At 34.8% G+C, this 18,472-nt stretch overlaps 3 protein-coding genes across 3 annotated transcripts in view; 2 read left to right on the top strand and 1 right to left on the bottom strand.

Annotated features, from left to right (window-relative positions):
• The window catches only part of LOC134679269 (cationic amino acid transporter 2), a 60,036-nt gene extending 48,977 nt beyond the window's left edge, over nucleotides 1–11,059 (top strand). Inside the window, exons 17-19 of the mRNA XM_063538165.1 lie at nucleotides 208–406; nucleotides 703–804; nucleotides 1,013–11,059. Coding sequence (XP_063394235.1) covers nucleotides 208–406; nucleotides 703–804; nucleotides 1,013–1,106 — 395 coding nt within the window. The 3' untranslated portion in view covers nucleotides 1,107–11,059. The remainder of the gene's footprint in view (nucleotides 1–207; nucleotides 407–702; nucleotides 805–1,012) is intronic.
• The window catches only part of LOC134679259 (uncharacterized), a 452,522-nt gene that overhangs the window by 430,770 nt on the left and 3,280 nt on the right, over nucleotides 1–18,472 (top strand). The gene's annotated exons all lie outside the window — the stretch shown is intronic.
• LOC134679373 (uncharacterized) overlaps nucleotides 16,929–18,472 on the bottom strand; it is an 87,059-nt gene continuing 85,515 nt past the window's right edge. Inside the window, exons 15-16 of the mRNA XM_063538273.1 lie at nucleotides 17,852–17,998; nucleotides 16,929–17,255 (exon numbers count right to left, since the gene is read on the bottom strand). Of these exons, the coding sequence (XP_063394343.1) occupies nucleotides 16,929–17,255; nucleotides 17,852–17,998 (474 nt within the window). The remainder of the gene's footprint in view (nucleotides 17,256–17,851; nucleotides 17,999–18,472) is intronic.

Raw genomic sequence — 18,472 nt, 5'->3', positions numbered from 1 at the left:
CGTCTAACGCCAAAGATTCGAAAGCTAACAATTAGAAAATCGTTTTGACAGTTATAAAAAAGTAACTGATTTGACTAGTAGGAAAATACCCTATTCTTTCACAGCTTCATCCGGCAGAGAAATGTACTAGAATTTAAACATGTGGAATAATATACCACTTTTTTTTAGCGTTTCGATTTGAAAACCTTCTCTTTGAATATGTTCTAGGACTGGTGGTGTACTTTAAGTATGGCATCAAGAATTCCTTGTTAGAGACGAAAACGGAGGAGCCGGCGGTGTCGCCGCCCACGCCGAGCCCGCTGGACCGCACCACGCTGCCTCCGCCCGCGCCGCACCAGCCGCGTCCGCTCGGCGACCGCAACATATTCGAGGGTGACGGCAATAGCGGACTCTACGGCAATCTCGAGTGAGTACTATTATTTGCATGCAAAACTGTAATTATCAGAAAAAATAAAGATCTTAATTTTTAACAAGAGTATAAAAGACGAATTAATTTTTTTATTAAATTAACATTTTCAGAATGACTGAATTTGTGTCTTGTGTATAAGACGGCGGCGCCAGCATGTCGCTCTATCGTTGTCTTGTATACAGTACAACGGCGGTCAAAGTTTTATAGCCATAAGCATTATTATTCCTGCACATATTGAGAATTTTTTTTATTAAATATTATTTGCTCATATCAATCATGCCATTTGTTGACAGTTTCCCGGATCCGCTGCTGGCGTGGCACACGGCGGACCTGGAGCCGGCGCCGCCCGCGGGCTCCATCCGCCCCGCCGGCGCCTACAAACAAGTCGAATCTCGGTGAGCGCCCTATGCTGTGCTATGAGTTTTTTACGCCAAGTTTTTACAGAACCTGGGTTTATCTTTTCTAACTATTGGTAGTTTTTTTTTTACATTAATAAGCGCATAAAAAAACACCATTGATGTTTTGTTAATAGGAAACAATAATATTTGTGTAGGTACTTACCTAGTTATATTACTTTTAACGCGAGTCTGCACCATATTGCAGGTACAACGCGAAGACCAACAGCACCTCCTCGCACACGTCCTCGCGGGTACCGTGGGCCTACACAGAGCCCGACCTCGACCCCTGGGACAACTAGAAATGTTTATCACCCCCAAAAACATATTTCTTTACCCACCGCCATTCTATTCTATAGTCTTCTTATTGTTACTTTATAACACATGTTGACCTGTTACAAAACAAATCATGGGATCTGTTTTTACACAGTTACCTACCACTTACTGGTACCTACTCTTTTACGATGCATATACCACCGCCGCACGGCACCGCGCACATCATTGCGGTGTTGAGTTTCTTTTTTAATTAGGAAAATAAAAAAGAAACTTATATACATATGTAAAGATCGTAATAAACGTGGACAGAACTGCAATAAGTGGTGGTTCTCTTATACGCTTATTACAGGAGCACCTCTATGTAGTGGGCAGCCTTACATGCGTTAACTGTGAGGCGAACTAATAAGGCGGATTTCAGCTTTGGGTTACGTTAGGCGCTTACAGACAGTTTCAATATGTTGCTGCGCAGCCGCGATTACAGTTGCTCATACTTGCAACTTATAAATACTGTGATTTTGACGCAGCTTAAATATGTGCTGGGGAAATCATTTGGGATCGCAAATTAAGGATAGGTATAAGGTCTCCTCATTTGTGCTAGTCTGGTCAAACGTGACAAGATGACTATAACTATAATAGTTAAGCGCTTCACACACCTTACTTAATAATTCAGTAACTAACGACAGGGTCGCATTTATACCAAGTACGTGTAACGTATAGCTGACTCCTTGTCGTCAATTACTGAAATAAGTAAGATGTAAACGAAATTATTGAAAATTACGTTTTATTACCAGTCAAAGATTTTTATCACAAGGTTACGTCTCCGATGTTTCTCTACAAAAGGCTATGTTGCATCCAAACCTAAAATTAATCAAAGCGGTTATACCTATCTACGTGTAAATGAGGTATTTGACGGTCTTAGCATAAATTGCATTCTCGCGCGCGAGTCCATAGGTACATGTAGTTGCGCCAAATGTATGGAGTCGCGCACGTAACCGCAACTCATACTAGATAGCAGCTCTGGTATACCTACCCATAAATGTTTTATAGATTTAATTTCACCACTTTGTCAGCGCGGTTCATAAGTACACTATCCCAGTTTTATACTAATAATAAAAATAAGTGTTCTTGTCCTAACCAGAGCAGACCAGAAAGGGCAGAAATAATTCCGTGTCTTCGTACCTGTTTGAATTAAGTTTTCTCAAAAAGTCTCCAATATTATTTTTATACAATTTTTAATAATATTTGATTGTAGCTGTTTCAAACATCTGCCAAAATGGTAAAAGAGTCATTAGCTACAGCTGTTAAAAAGGTCTACACAAATTGAAATTTTTATCAGTATAAAATAATAAATGTATGTATAAAGATTTTATTACTTTAGGAAAAAGGTAATGTTGTCACGAAAATGTTGGCTGAAGTGGATATATATTATGATGACTGCCAATCTCCACACAAAATAAAATATGTTCAACCTAAAATACAAAATAATATCTTACTACGGCGCTTTGGGACAACGCTATGTACAAGTAAAACTATTTTCTCAAACATGCAATGAAATATTGATGTTATGTTCCTTATAATAGGCTGCGAAGTATGACGTTTCAGGTGCGGCTAGGACAAAAGGTCGTTAATGGAATTTCATACACATCTTGCAGGCCTAGGCCGGCAAAGTCCTCTTTTTTAATTTTCATTTCACAGATATTTGTGACACAGCATCGTGGCATTCATCCATTAAAAAAAACTAGAGGCAGTATTTGCTTTATGGTTCGTAATGACACTCTGCCACTACGCCTATAAAAAAAAACAAAAAACAATGTTTGCTATAATTTGCAGTTTTATTTGTATAAAATCAACATGAACTTAATAAATAATAAATTCTATAATTTTATAATTTTAAATTATAAATTTAACTACACAAATAAAAACATTTAAAATATTTCATCTAAACGCTAGCGGTAAAAAGGTCTACTCAAACACGCGTAGTTATATTTTTTAAATTGTTATGGAGGTAAAGTTGAAAAATATTAATTCTGTTTTATTGGATTTATGGTGCGTTGTTGATTTTTTGACTTTAATATGAGTTCCGACGAAATAATGAAATTAATATTAATTGTAATCGTAGGTGTTGGAATTGGCAGCGTAAGCAGAATTGATTTTAAATAACTTGCTGCCTCTGCCGCCAAGTCAAAGACGAAGTATGTATATGGTTGCTTATGGCAATTTTATTATTTGAGAAACTAAGAAAAATGGCTTACAGTTTATTAGAAACAGTTTTGTGGCATATTTTAAATGAATGTCAAATTCGTCAACACTGTGGAAATTATACTTATTTACTCCATGCATAAAGCAACGATGTATGTGAAACATGATATCAACATGAAAGACTATGTAAACTTATGTGACGAAAACGACAGTCAGACGGATACAAGGCGAAAAAATCAAAGATACATGAAAATATACGAGTAGTATATTTGCGACTCGTGTAAAACATACGCGTGATAAATTGATAATGATATAGGTACGTGTTGGTTATATTTTGGGTGTAGTTTACTTTTAGTTTTTTCTATAAATAAAACTTGGGTTTCGTGGATTTTTTATTTTATTTATTTCATTGCATGTTTGAGAAAAGCACTATACATACCTCGGCGGGAAATGGGGTTGCCCGCGCTCAGACCTATCCGGCCTCGCTTCGCTCGGCTCTATATGTCTTCGGCCGGCAACCCCTTTCGTCCCGGCCTCTGTAGTAATGTACTATTCTTAGGAATATTACGTCTTTGTATGAAGATTGGTATTATTCATTACTCATATGATTCAATTTAATAAGATAAATATAAAGAAATTGTCGCCTACTAGATCACCTTATACATGGGCCGTTTTTATATTATAACTATTTATTTGATATACATAATTAATGTCATGATATGTTCTGTACTTATATAGGTACAAATATATGTATACCATTATAAGTAATATTATTTCGTATTGACATGTATTGACAAAATTGCCATAGGTAGTTGTCATGGTGATCTCTAAAGTCCACCTATGATTGCCCTTAAATATCATAGTTTTAGTTTAGCAGGCATAATGTATTATATCTGGCAGGGATTTTTTTTCAATCAACCAGCCACTCCTCTTGAAACATATCAAATTTCTATCTTTCCAATTAATTGTTCCAAAAAACTGTTTTATTTTAAATATACATTAATGACATTGTTTATTGAAAGTTTTAAGAAATGTATAAGAGTATTATGCTTATATTTTATACATTATATCTTACAAATATAAATACCTAACACAAAACTAAAGTTTTGATTTATTATCAACATTCTCTTGGCAGTCCGAATAAGTTTAAATCAAATCCAGTTTTATTTAATTGCTGGACATTTGTACGTCGGACTGACAAGACTTGTATAATACTCACTACTTTGGTTGATAAATTGAAAGTATTTAATCTAAACTATTTTTTTTAATAATCGTAACTATGGTCACAGTCACATAATATTCAGTAAAACCGATTGTAAGTTCTTCCGAACTCACGAGTCATGTGATTAGCTAAACTAGCTAAAGGAATACCATTGGACCATAGTTGTTAACTCATTTTATTGTTAATTCATTATAATATTATCTATCATACGCACAGTAAAATTATTTTTATTCTCGTTGAAGTGATCTTAAATTGAAAGAATATTTTTGAAACGTATTAAAATAATGCATAATTCCATTTTATTTTAGAAATTGCTATTAGGTATAAAGTTGATTGATCATTAAATTGTTGACGTTATTATAACTAAAATATCATAGTCACGTCGAATATTTTCTGACGGCAATTTTAAATGCATTCTATTAGATACTTAAAAGGCCTGCGCGGCCAAATATGTCCGCGGAAAGCTACTAAGCTAATATATTTATGTTCGGCTTTGTAGACCTTATTTATATGTTCTATCTGATGTACCTGTATTCATCTCTTCCGTACAATGAAGTGTTACTTACTTACTTAAAGAACGTTTTTCTGCGATTATAGAGCTACGCATACATGCATACCTACGCTCAAGTATGTAGGTATCACGCAGAAGAATTTGGCCGCTCTAACCATTCAAAAGTGATTACTTGCGTAGAGTTACTTTGAAATCTTTGTAATTTATTTGTCATATTTTTTACATGTTTAATAATTTTGCATCTTTACGCTACCTTAGAAAATTAAAAAAAAAACAACCAAATATATCATAGGTACCTATTTACACTTGTAGTTGATTTTATCCTTTACAAAATGAACCTAGTTTTCTACATTATATATTACGTAATGTATGTGAAACCGTTACATACTTCTATGTGTTTGCCAATTTATCTAGGAAAGTATTTTCACAACTGATAATGTGATATTTTAACAAATACTACAAGTTACATACTATACAGTTATTGTATAAGTTAATACGTTACTTAAAGTGAAATTTATAGTTTTAAAGGAATAATACACCTAATAATTTATTTAATCATATTATTGTTAGTTTAGTTTAATTTAACATGACGTTAAATTAATTGTAAAATGTTTATCAGAAACTCGTGTTAAATGTTGAATCCCATATTTTCCTATCAATTTTATACGTGTCCGCGATACCACGTTTAGTTTACTCGTATTACATTAGAAAAGTTACAACCTCAAAGTAGTGTGCTAACTTTTTTCCTCCAAAATTAAATCAGAGCTATTATAGTGTCATTTATTAGTAGGTTGAGTAAGGTAATTAGCATGCACTTTAGTCTCAGGCGATGCTGCTTGACACGATTGTTCCTTAGGTCAAACAAAGCTGATTTGCCCCAGTAGCCGGGGGACCATACCATGCAGACCCCCCAAAAAGGGGTGCTATATTCCATATATGCTATATTCCTTCCTAGTCTTAGCAACTATGTCCGTTTTTTTAAGCATTAGAAAGAACTTCGCAGAAGTAAGCTTGTGGTTCCAAATCCGGCACTTTTAGCGGTAATAATTTGAAGTAGATTATATGTATTGACCATGCTACATTAGATAATTCAATAATTATTAACAATTAAAGAGCCTGATAAAAACTGCACGCTTGCTTCTGTGGAGTTCTTTCTAATGCTAAAAAAAAGAACTATAGGGCAAGTTATATATATCATTTTCGTATAATTTAGGGATAGGGAATTCATTTTCGAAATAATTATTATACCTTTCCATACAAAAAAAATATTTTTGTACAAAAAATGATAATGTTATGTAATTTTTTTAGACAATTTTGGATGTTACAATCACAGTGTGGCGATTTGCATTAAATAAAAAATGAATTCCTCGTCTCTAAATTATACGAAAATGATATATAACTTGCCCTAGTTGATAAGACTAGGAAGGAATATAACATAGATTGGACCTGGGGAGCCGACCCTTTCACCCCTCCTTTTTGGGGGGTCTGCATGGTACGATCTCCCGGCTACTGGGCCAAATCAACATTGTTTGACCTAAGGAACAATCGTGCCAAGCGGCATCGCCCGAGACTAAAGTGCATGCTGTTCCATACATTTGTGTTCCTTACTAAACCTACTATATGTACATATTATTGTAGCACAATATTAGATAACATAGGAACCCTAACATTCCGGAAGAAAAAGTTTAATACAACTACTTTTGGGGTTTGAATTGTATGGAAAATTCTAATCTTAATAAACGGGATAGGTAAGGAGGAGGATATATCGCGAACTTCGAAATTGATGTAACTGCAATTGACGAGATGTACACGGTAAACTCTTCAAATAGGAGTTATCTTATCTTTCCACTTATGTGAAAATATGAAATATGAAAGCGGACATCTATAAGACTGATGGTTCTCATATAATGTATTGTAATATTGTTTATGAAAATGTTATTAATACTACCTATTTATGGGTCGGGAATGAGTTAAAATAATCAGTTACTGATGTTTGATTTTGATTACATACATATACCTCGGTCGAAGTGTACAACAATAATACTTACACTTATTTTAAGTTGAATAAAGCTACATTCCGTAAGTACTTTTTCACGACTTAAGTACCTATATATTTATTTTTAAGAATATAGAATCTCTCCAATTTAATAATACCTAGTCAGATATTAATTAAACAGCTCCCCACTTGTTCATAATTAATAAACTAAGTACTTACTCCACTTATATACCTTCCCTCGTAACATTAGACTGTTATTTTATCTAAATCGAGAACTGATTATGCTATGACATTAACTATTTCAGTAGCATATTAAATATAAACATATCTTGACAAGACTTTATGTTGAAAATCATTAGATAGAATTTTAATGGGTAATTACTTAATTAGATATGAACTGGCCGGTGTCGGAGATATAGAAATTTTATTTGGTTACATAATTACTCTTCTCACCACTCAAATAAAACTTGGAAATGTATACCTACCTACAGACAGCTAGCCATTTAAGCTATAATTTTAACATGATATTCACCTTCTTCGAGTATCATAACCTCGGCTATTTATTAGTATTTGGTGTACCTAACTATAATTTGGTTTTTGGTCTGTATTGCTGGAAAGTCAGTTCGTGTTTTGTTCTCGCAAAGCATTTGTTAGTATCAATAATTTTTTCGAAAAATTTTATACTGCTATTAACTTACACTTTTCTATAAAATAGTAAATAAGAGTTAAAGATAGGATAGGCATTAAAAGCAATTTGTCAGAGTCCCCTCTCACGACTAAATGCTTTGGGGTATGTTTAATATGTGGATAATACCTAGGCCTTAAAATTGTTGATGTTTGATGAATGCACAAAGCATTACTATAAGGGCAGACTTTAATCCGGATAATGTGTCGTTGTAAGACATTTGATTGTAGCTACTTTTCAAAACTTGTTAGTTGTTAACATGTCAGAATTTTTTTAGGATCGTAACAATAACATTTCATTAATATGTTTGGCATATACCAAAATTGTAATAAATTATCCATTGGGAATTTTCGAACGGTTACTAAGGATTGAGGTGCTTTTTATAATCCCCATATATTACAGCGCCATATTAAATCTAACTAGGTTTGCACGCGGCCGCAGCCGGCCGGTCGGCGCACCCCGGAGGCATAACTATGCTAGCTATATCCTTCTCAACAATAATAATTATAACCACTTACTTAGTCACTATGATACATATTTACATATATAATCAATTGATGTCAACCGTCGTACGTAGAAGTCAGGACTCAAAAGTTATTTTGTAACTGACTGAAATTGATGTTTTTATTTCAATTAGGGTTAGACGAAATACTATTTTGATCTCAATTCCGTGAAATAACGGCGCGATATGCTCAACGTTGCAGTTGAAAAATATTGCTATAGATATTGTTTTAATTCTAGATAGCATTGAAGTTTTCGAATTGATATATTGTTATGGAGCCAATACATATACAGGCTTTACTATCAATCTACATAAATAAACTTTTACCTAGAGAGTAAAAGGTAATTAAGCTATAAATAAAATTTAGTATCATTTTTTGCCAGACCTATAATATAAGTCTATGAATTTTGGTAATGAAGCCTATTATATGGATTCCTGTAACCCGTAACCTAAGCCATGTTGTTGTAAGCATGTACCTATGTATTTATTACAATATAATCAAAATGTTGAATATACTTATAGCGAATTTTATTCATACTAATTGAAGGGTTTATTTAACATTACCGCAAGCCGTCGCCTGTAGCTTTCATTATAAATATTATAATGATGAGAGATTTAACGTTTGAGTAAGTAATCGCACTATTTATTTTCAAAGGTCGAAGTAGGAATACGAGTACTCAAATGAGCGCAGGATCTTAGACATGGCGAATAGTATCTTCTTGATAGTCTAGTAATATCAAGCAATAGGTAATCATAAGATTCGGCATTAAGTCACTGTGGACGCTCTCTCTCTTCAAAAAGAAATAGGATCCAAGTAACACAGAAATCCTCATAGCGCTACGAAAGATTCCAAAAGTATACCATAACCTTTACTATTACTGGTGTACTGTTATAAGTACATACTCGTAGTCTAGTCGACAAGTTCAAAATTATGGAAAAACGTATATATAGTAGTGTACCCTATGATGGGCGTGGAACCAGTAATGGGACAAAAAACCACAAATCCTGTAAAATAAGTGTCTAAAAGTAGTTTATAAACACTGCCTGTATATTATCATAAATAAGAGTCCTAGAGCTGTTTCAGTTTGAATTTTTATTAAATTTGGTTGTTTTTTAAGAAATTGGCGTCAACCCAAAGGTTGTCGTGTCACTGAAAAAAAATACCACTACGAATTCTTAACAACTTCGCTAAGAGAGATGAGTTAATTTATTAAATTTTAATTAATTAATACGTGATGAAAACTAGAATGTGTTTTGTTAATTGCATTTACCATGAGATAAGGTATACAACATACTATGTTGTGACTCCACAGATGTAAAAAAATAGTGGTATTTGGCCCAATCCCATTATAGGAGCTGTAAAACTGCATACCTCCTATAATGGGCAATTTACATAATGATGCTTGCCATGCCATCATTTCATGTTTAAACAATACAGAAGTAAAATGTAGTTACGAAATATGTCAACCAGGAGGTATGCTCGGACTTCGGATAAATTAATATCGTTTTTTAGGGTGGGTCAAATCTTGGTAGCCGAGTTTGAGCCACTTTCCCGTTTTCCGATTGAGTTGAAATTTTGTATTCGTAATTAAATATGCAAATCGGATGATAATGCAATATTATGATAACATGGACCAGATCTGATGACCTATTTCAATATTTTATACTGATAGAGCAGTGTCCATTACTGGGGGGCCCATTACTGGAGCTTTGGTGTCCATGACTGGAGAAAAATAGCATAGTTTTAATTTGTTAAGTATGTGGAAACTCATTGCAGTATCTTTGATACAACACGCCTGAAACATGAAAGACGGGTAGGACTTTCATCTTTCAATACGCTAAGCGGTAGACCATTCACATGTATTAGGGAAATATCACAAATACTCCAAATTCCCTCTTAAATATCCCATGACTGGTGCTGTTACTATATATACGATCAAGTTATATTTTCTTCTCGTTTTGCAAAATGGAACTTTTTTTGTGTTTAATAACAACCTATGAATTTAATAGGTACCTACTATTAGTAGGTCTCTCCATAAATTACGTCATCGATTTTTGACCCCCCCCCCCCCCTAAAATCATCCAAAAATCATGCTTCCAATGACCCCGTTTCCTCTTACGTCAAGCTACCATCATCCGATGTCCAGACCCCCCTCCCTTAATTTGAAAAGACGTAATTTATGAATAGCCCCTAATGTATCAATGCGTTCATTCTTGAAAAACTTAATTCTAATAGTTTTATATACCTACTTATTTTACTAGCGGTACCTATAGGTACTAATAATCAAATGAAAATGTAAGCAATGTTCAATGTATGAAAAGAAACATACATTCTGTAAAATAATTTACTACAGAGCAAAAGCACGATTGACTTAAGTTTGTTACATCCTATATGATAAGGCTCTTGCTGTTTAAACGTTCCGAATCACAGTAGCGATGTTTCGGCTTGTATGAGGATGTTGTATTTATAAACTGTAACCCAATTTTAGGCTCAACTCGGTGTCACCATGTACATTCAATAGCAGACCAATTTCAAGACATTGTACCTACAAAGTCTGATGTTGTTATTCTGCGCAGTTAGTTCTGGTTGACAGTTAAGCCCAAATATTTTAATAGAACTTTGTATTGGAGTCGTATTAAAAAAAATAGAAAAATACTTCAAAACTTAGTTAGAGAGCGCGAGATTGGGCGGCAGTATTATTGTAAAGATGGATGCGGTAGGAATAACTTAATTGTTTTTGGACCAATGGGATTATAAAATACGCTAATCGGCAACTATGATTCGGAAAGTATTTTTGTGATATGTAAACGATAATAGATTAAGTTTACCTTACTATTATAGAATGGTTAAAGTACTTATTCAACTTGTGTTTTTTCTATCTTCATATTCCGATCCAGTTCCTATGAATCATTTTAGGTACCTGTGTTTATCCCCATAGATAAATTCTGTAGACTCCCGGGGGCCGGGACTCCCTCAGATAATCTTAAAATAATATTTTCTTGCATATTAAGGCTTGTTTTATAACAGTCCTGTTCTAATATAAATTCAGTAGGGTCAAGTGGATCTTTCGGCGATAATCAATCAAAAATATCGTAATCTCTTAATGAGTAATAGGCCAATTCGAACATACACAGATATCAGAATGACATCTAAATGATATAATTCAGATATCGTGCATTTCGCTCGTACTTGTTCGTACATCTATTGGCGCGACACGCACGGTAACTAAATTATGACATCATTCAGATTTCATTCTGATGTTAGTGGGTAAGAATCAGAGGTAACAAACTAAACAGTGTCATAATATTGGAATCCAATTTTATTGTAATAAGATTAATAATTCCATACCAGTGCGCATAAAGTCTGGAAATTTAACTGATCAGAGTATTAAAGGATTTCGGAGACACATTCCTCTCGTGCCAACAACTGTGGCATTACGCAGGCGCGTGGGCTCCAGCGGCTCTTAAACAAATACTTTTCTGTTATTCAATTTTACAAGTATTTAAAATATAAGACGCCGAGTTTACAAACACTTGGTGACATGTTAATCTTTTAAACGCCAATTTAAAAACAAAAATATGTTTGACTCATCTTGCGCTAAGAATCTATTTACACTGATTTTTATACGTTATGTTTTGACCAATATCCCTATATGGTTAGGTATTGGCTACTATTATAGCGTGATAAAACATGTATTTTTTTCTTTCCGTATTTTTAACATATGATATGAAGTTATTTTTGTATTCAGTTTCACTTTATCACGAGCTAAACATGACAATAACAGGTACATCTGGAGTTTAGTTATCTCTGTTTGGCGTTAAAAAGCTTAAATGCCAACGTACCTATTAATCTAGTTATAAATTAATAACACATTCAATAATACTTGCAGAACAAGTGAGGATGACCGCGAGCTGGCCGCGTCGGCGACGCTATATACGACCGACTTCGCGGTACTAAATAAATATCTAATTTAATAACTACTGCCATCATCACACTACATAGTTAAAGTCTATTGATACAAGACTAAAATATATATGTATAAAAAATATTTTTGATATAGGGACATTATTATTAATTCTTGAAATAATTCGTTAAAACGAATCAACTGTAGTTAATAAAAAGATTTCTAATAAAATCTGTTGGTACATTTCGAACTTGGCCATCTTGTTCTACTGTTGTATTAAGCCATGCCACATATACATATTTAAGAACAAGACCGAAGTGATCCCATAAGTGTTCCGTGAACACAGTTTTGTACGGAACACTAAAAAAATCCAATCCATGTTTTGTTTCCACCGGCACAACGCTCGGTTAAATCTGGTCTACACACCTACACCCTACACATCATACACCTATTACATGTACATATTTAATATGTACAGAACAGACAATATATTAACAGAAATTTGTAATACCTACATCGTGTAAGTGTAATAGTGCGCGATGCACCACATTCACATATCTTCCAAGTCGTGATTTATTTACCAAATCGGATCTATGTAGGTGGCCTATTCACTAGGGTTCTGTAGTCAACTAGGAACCCTTATAGTATTGCTATGTCCGTCTGTCTGTCTGTCAGTCCGTCTGCGACTTTGCTTCGTGATCTTTAGTGCTAGAAAGCTGCAATCTGACATTGGTATATAAATTAATCATGCCGACAAATTTGGTAAAACAAATATGTACTAGTTTTTTTTGCAATTTTTTTTTCACTCTTCTATACGAGTATTAGTGCGACAGAGACATTAGCGTTTCATTCGCTACGGCGTAAACGATTAGCATTTTGGCTAGGTACTTGTACAGTCACCTGCAACTCTTCGAAGGCCGCAAAAATATGTGACACGCTCTTATGGCTGTATAAATAAGATCGTGTCAGATATTTTTGCGACCTTCGCTGTGTAACATATTATTGCAGGCGAATGTACGCTGTGTAATAAGCAACAGCATTCGTTTACAGCAGAGTGCAGAGTTAATGGCCTCATCACGCCAATTATTCATTTTGTTCGGAACACGACACTTGTTCAACAAAAAAGGGGGGAAACTGCACATTTACTCGTAATGGTGGAGTTCTTGTGCAAAAAATTATTCAATATTAATATAACTTGTATTAAACAACATGGATGTTAATGAATTTATATTAAAAAACATAACTATTTTAATATTATTAATGTGTCTATTGTAGACAAACATAAATGTACCTACACCTTTGTAATATTTTATAACAGGCTTAGTTGAGTACCGTCATCCGAGATGAATACGGATAAAAACCGGGTGTGATTTTTAACTAATAATTTGTTAAAAAAATCCCACACAAATTCCACGCATGATACGATTTGTATAAGTAGTTTTTAAGAAATTACACCAAGTGATGTACAGTCGCCATCAGATACCTACATCGGAGCGGCCAAGGTGTTCACAATATCTGAACACGCACTCTAACGCCCTGACAACAGAGGCGTGCCCAGATATTTATGAACACCTTGGCCGCTCCGATATATCTGATGGCGACTGTACCACTGAGATAGGTGTACTTATCGATAACAGGACGTTAACCTAACTAACCACATGAGGTTCCTGCCAAAACAATACTAGGTATAGTATTGCCATACACTCTCATTTCAAACTTAGATAGAGAGCGTATCACAAAGATAGTATGGCACCTAAAAGAAAGGGATGAGTAAATTTTATTTGTGTTTTTATTTACTGACAAACTTGGTTAATCAAATCGCAACATCGTTTGCTCTTTTTAGGGTCTGTTTCAATTGACGCAACTAAGAAAGGGGACAATCACGGTACTAAAACGTACTTATAAATTATGTTTGTACCTATCCATAATACATATTTACCTATAAAAAATATACAACCGAATTGGTAACCTCCTCCTTTTGAGATTTGGAAGTCGGTTAAAAAGATGCACTGTTGGATTTTTAGTGATTTGGAAGGCAAGTGTTAGGTTTTTTTGGGTATTTCCGTGGTAATTTTCGACATTCATCGCACTCAATTTATAGAGCTTCATAGCGGAAAAAAATATAGATTATTCCAGGAGGCAAAAATGGGTTCATAGATACAGGATATTCAAAAGATGAAGCGAAAGCCAACTGTCCCCGTAGCCACTTGGTTTTATGTACGATTAACAATGTTTAACACATTCACTTTTTTATCTATTTTTTTAAATAGCTTCGTCTAATGATAGTCTCATTCGATTCAGTCGTGCCAGCTCTCCTGAAATCATTCTATACCATGTTAAAGTAGTGAAAACTCGCATAGATAAACATCGACATATATTTTTCCGGTAGATATATGATTAGTAACTTGCTAAACTAAAAACAAGTTTACAGTTCCCAAATGATTACAGATATCCTGAAGATTTTGACGACATGAGATGCTTTCGTGTTATCAACAAGTAAACGACAAACGACAAGCAAAATCAAAGCAACGAACCGTTTCTGGGAATGATGTCGATAAAAATGTCTCTCAGTTGAGCGTCGAATTGCGTCTGCGATCCGACCGGCTAAAATAAACCCTAGTAAATGGCCAATCACAGCTAACGAACCCGAAGCAAGACTGGGTCGGTTGCACCAAACTGTCTGTCACTGTTATAGCGTTCGCTAAATTTCATTTTGTATGGGAAATTTCATACTTCAATGCTGTTTGACGTTAGTCAGTCTGTTAAAGTTGGTGCAACTGGGCCTTAGCCTACTACGGGCCGGTTCCAATAACGTAATAATTATTACCTTTGATTAGATTAATCGTAGTTATAAAAAGTCGACTAGTTTCCTATGGGATGACTCCTGCGTTATCTATCTGTTTGTCGTTTGTGGTTATTGCAATAAACATTAACATATTCACTGCCAGCGACCCGCTAGGTGGGTTCCCTGTCCGTGGGCGCTTTTCATTACAAATGGGTTTTCCCGTGTTATCGGCTACGGTCGAAGCGCATAGCTTGCGCTGGCAATGAATGAGTTAATACTACGCAGCTTTCTTACTGGTTCAAATATACACGGTGGCTAAAAAATTACTGCATTCCAGTTGCCAGGGAGGTTTTGGGATTATACTGAGCAACTTTTAGTACGAAACCAAACCCGAAATCGCGAATAAAAAATTACCCTCCCATAGAAAATGGACCAGCCAAAATGTATGAAACTAAATTTTCTCTTTCGCTATTTCGGGGTTGGTCCCATAGTAAAAGTTGCTCAGTATAATTCCAAACCCTCCTTGGCTACGGGAATGCAGTTATTTTTAGCCACTCTGTAAATAAATCTTAATTATAGGTTGATTGTATTTGGCTTCAGTAAATAGTGTGAACTGAAATTAATGTAAACATTATAAACAAGTTCTCGGATTGTATCACACGCACACAATACGAACATTCTAACAAATAGTTTTGTCTTTGAATGTAGATAAATAATATAACCTAATTGACGTTAGTTTTTCTTACATTTAAAATCAATATAAAGAAATTAAAGTTTATATTTATACATTTAGTGAACTTTATATGGAACCTATTAATGACCTCCTCCTGGCCTAACACCGGTACCTCTGAAATTTTTGTTTCAACGCTATGCAATTTCAAAATGAAGAAACTCGTAGGTTCCTTCTTCCTACTCCCTACAGTAACCAAAAGGCGTGACTGGCTAGCAGGCCGAAAGGTAGGCTAGCAGGCCAAAACTTATCATTGCACTGTCCATTACTGGCATCTAAAACTACCGAATTTATTTTGTCAAAATGTAACAGTATGTAAACGTGCAAGCGTACTCTCATTTTGATTTCGAATAGATTATTTGAACTAACTTTATACAACATTGAAATGTTACTTATTGTCATGCAACATGTACAAAGTGCTATAGTAAGTCTCGCGCGAGTGATCTCCCGATCAGCGCTAGAGGCGATAACGCCCACTGACCATAATTAAAACTAAACAAAAAGGAGACACACCAGCTGAGCCAACTAAACAAAAATGAAATATAATATACATAAATACCACCCTACGTACTAAAAAATAAAATCTAACAGAAAAATATAATATGTAGCTACAAAATATGTATAATTATTCAAAAAGAGATGCGACCTGGGCCTTATTCAATAACCGTTACAATCTACAAATACTATTCACAATTACCATTCTACAGCTGTTCTACTTTCATAAAACTATTTTCAAATATGTCACTACTGACATACATATTACATTGGAGATACAATTTATTACGAAGACAATTAATTTATTAGGGACAAAAAGAAAACGACTATGATGTAAAAATTAAACAAACCTTGTACCGATTTGATTGTTGTTAACAATTACGTTATGTAGAGGTAGTGGTACATTTAGTTCTTTAACTATCTGCAAGTTACAATGCCTAAGCAGTATACCTCTAGGTTTTTATAAATAATTATGTAAATATTTCTGTTCGCTACATCTCTACACAGTTGTGTTTTGTCATATTTTTTGGATTGTAAAGTTGATTAAACGAGGCGCTCATTGTTAAATTTATATATTGTTCGTATACACATAAATACATTTTTTATTAGTAGGTAAAGGGTAAACCATTTGTATCAAAAAGTAATGAAGAGGGGCGACGATCATAAGCAACTGTCAAATAGATACAATCGATAATAATTTGACCTCAAATCACAACCGTTTTGTAAACAGTCATCACCGCTCGACGATCGCAGTCAGAAGCGCTGCCTCTAACAGTACGAAACTTAAGCTAACTACATGAAAATAAATCACATTGGCTTTACTGATGCTGGCGTTCAATGCTGCTCGGTCCAGTGTCGCTTTCGACCAGGGCCGAATCAGGGTCGGCGTCGACGCTGGGGCCCTCGTCGGCGCTGGTCGGCTCGTCGGCGCCCTCTCCGCCAGCCTCCACCTCTTCCGCTTCTACGGCGTTTGCCTCCCGACCGTTGATTTCGTCTTGTTCTTCGATAGAGTGTTCGTTGCGTAGGCTAGTGCCACTGCCGCCACACTCGCCCGTAGGCCTAAGGACGAGGTACATTAGCAAGTCCGAAAGGGATATAATGCCAACTACTTTGTCCTCCTCATTTACAACTACTAAACGATGCACCTGAAATGAAAACATATAAAGTCTAATTGTAAGTATAAGTTTAATTCAATTAGAACCGACAAAAATGACTTTATGTTAATTATAAGTGCATAAAATAAACTTCTTAACCGATTTAGTTGTTTGTGTGTAAAGGTTGCGGACGGTTATTTAACCTAGTTTAAGATTAAAAACAGTCCACGCCTCTAATTAATAACGCCTTTTGTTTCTTTTGTGGGTGTTAACATACTACATATGTATGTATTAGCAACACTTTCACCATCGTTGCAATTGATATGTTTGGCATTGTGTTTATATGTTGATGAGTCATGGTTTAGTTTGACCACGAACACGTTTTTGTCGTTTCCTGGATGAATTAGGTTAAAGTTTAGATGTGAACTGTAAATCTAAATATTTTCAGGGTGTCCAGCGGCAGATTTAGGATTGACTGTTTTGTTGATATACATATATGGGCTTAGCTTGTCTCATAACAATAAATTCAATCAATCAACATTCAATTATAACACTGAGGAAGCCGCAAGCAGTTCCTAATAAATAATTTATTTCTAATGCAATTTGAATTGCAAAACTTCACATTAAATACTTGACAGAGAACATACCTCGGCCCGCACTATCCTTTCCATGACCTCGTATAGCGTTTCGTCCAGCGTACATTTCTGAACACCTTCGAACCACTCGTTTCGATGTTCATTTGCCGTCTTGAGGGACACATCTAAGTTATTGTAAGTTTTTTCTGCAGCTAAATTCTGTAACAAGTAAATTAAATTAAAATATTACAGATAACCAGCTGCAATACAGCCGCAATTACATTCTTCATCCACTTTTTTTTTGCTTAATAGGTGTGACCCGCTATTTCATACTACAACAGCGCTTGTATAAATGTTAGACTTTGATTCTCATTCGGTCTCATACAAACAGTTGATCCTCACAACAAACCGGATCGATTGATATCACGAATGAAAATTTGTGCACTAGTATATTCTGTAGGCTGTAGATGCAATGGTGATTAATTACTGAGAGATATAGTCGCTTCGAGGTGATATAACGTAAACACAATTGTTTTTATGGCTGGTCGAATAGATAAGAAAAGCATTCGTGAATGAAAACTTGTGCACTAATATATTCTGTAGGCTGTAGGAGTGTACATAGGTATATTAGGTATTAACTTACAATATAGACTAGGAATCCTCTAGACTGAGTTTAGAACAATTATTTGGGGT

Source organism: Cydia fagiglandana, chromosome Z, assembly GCF_963556715.1.
Source record: "Cydia fagiglandana chromosome Z, ilCydFagi1.1, whole genome shotgun sequence".
NCBI classification, from domain to species: Eukaryota; Metazoa; Arthropoda; class Insecta; order Lepidoptera; family Tortricidae; genus Cydia; species Cydia fagiglandana.
Note: the sequence above shows the minus strand (reverse complement) of the source record. Positions and strands in the feature narration are given on the sequence as shown.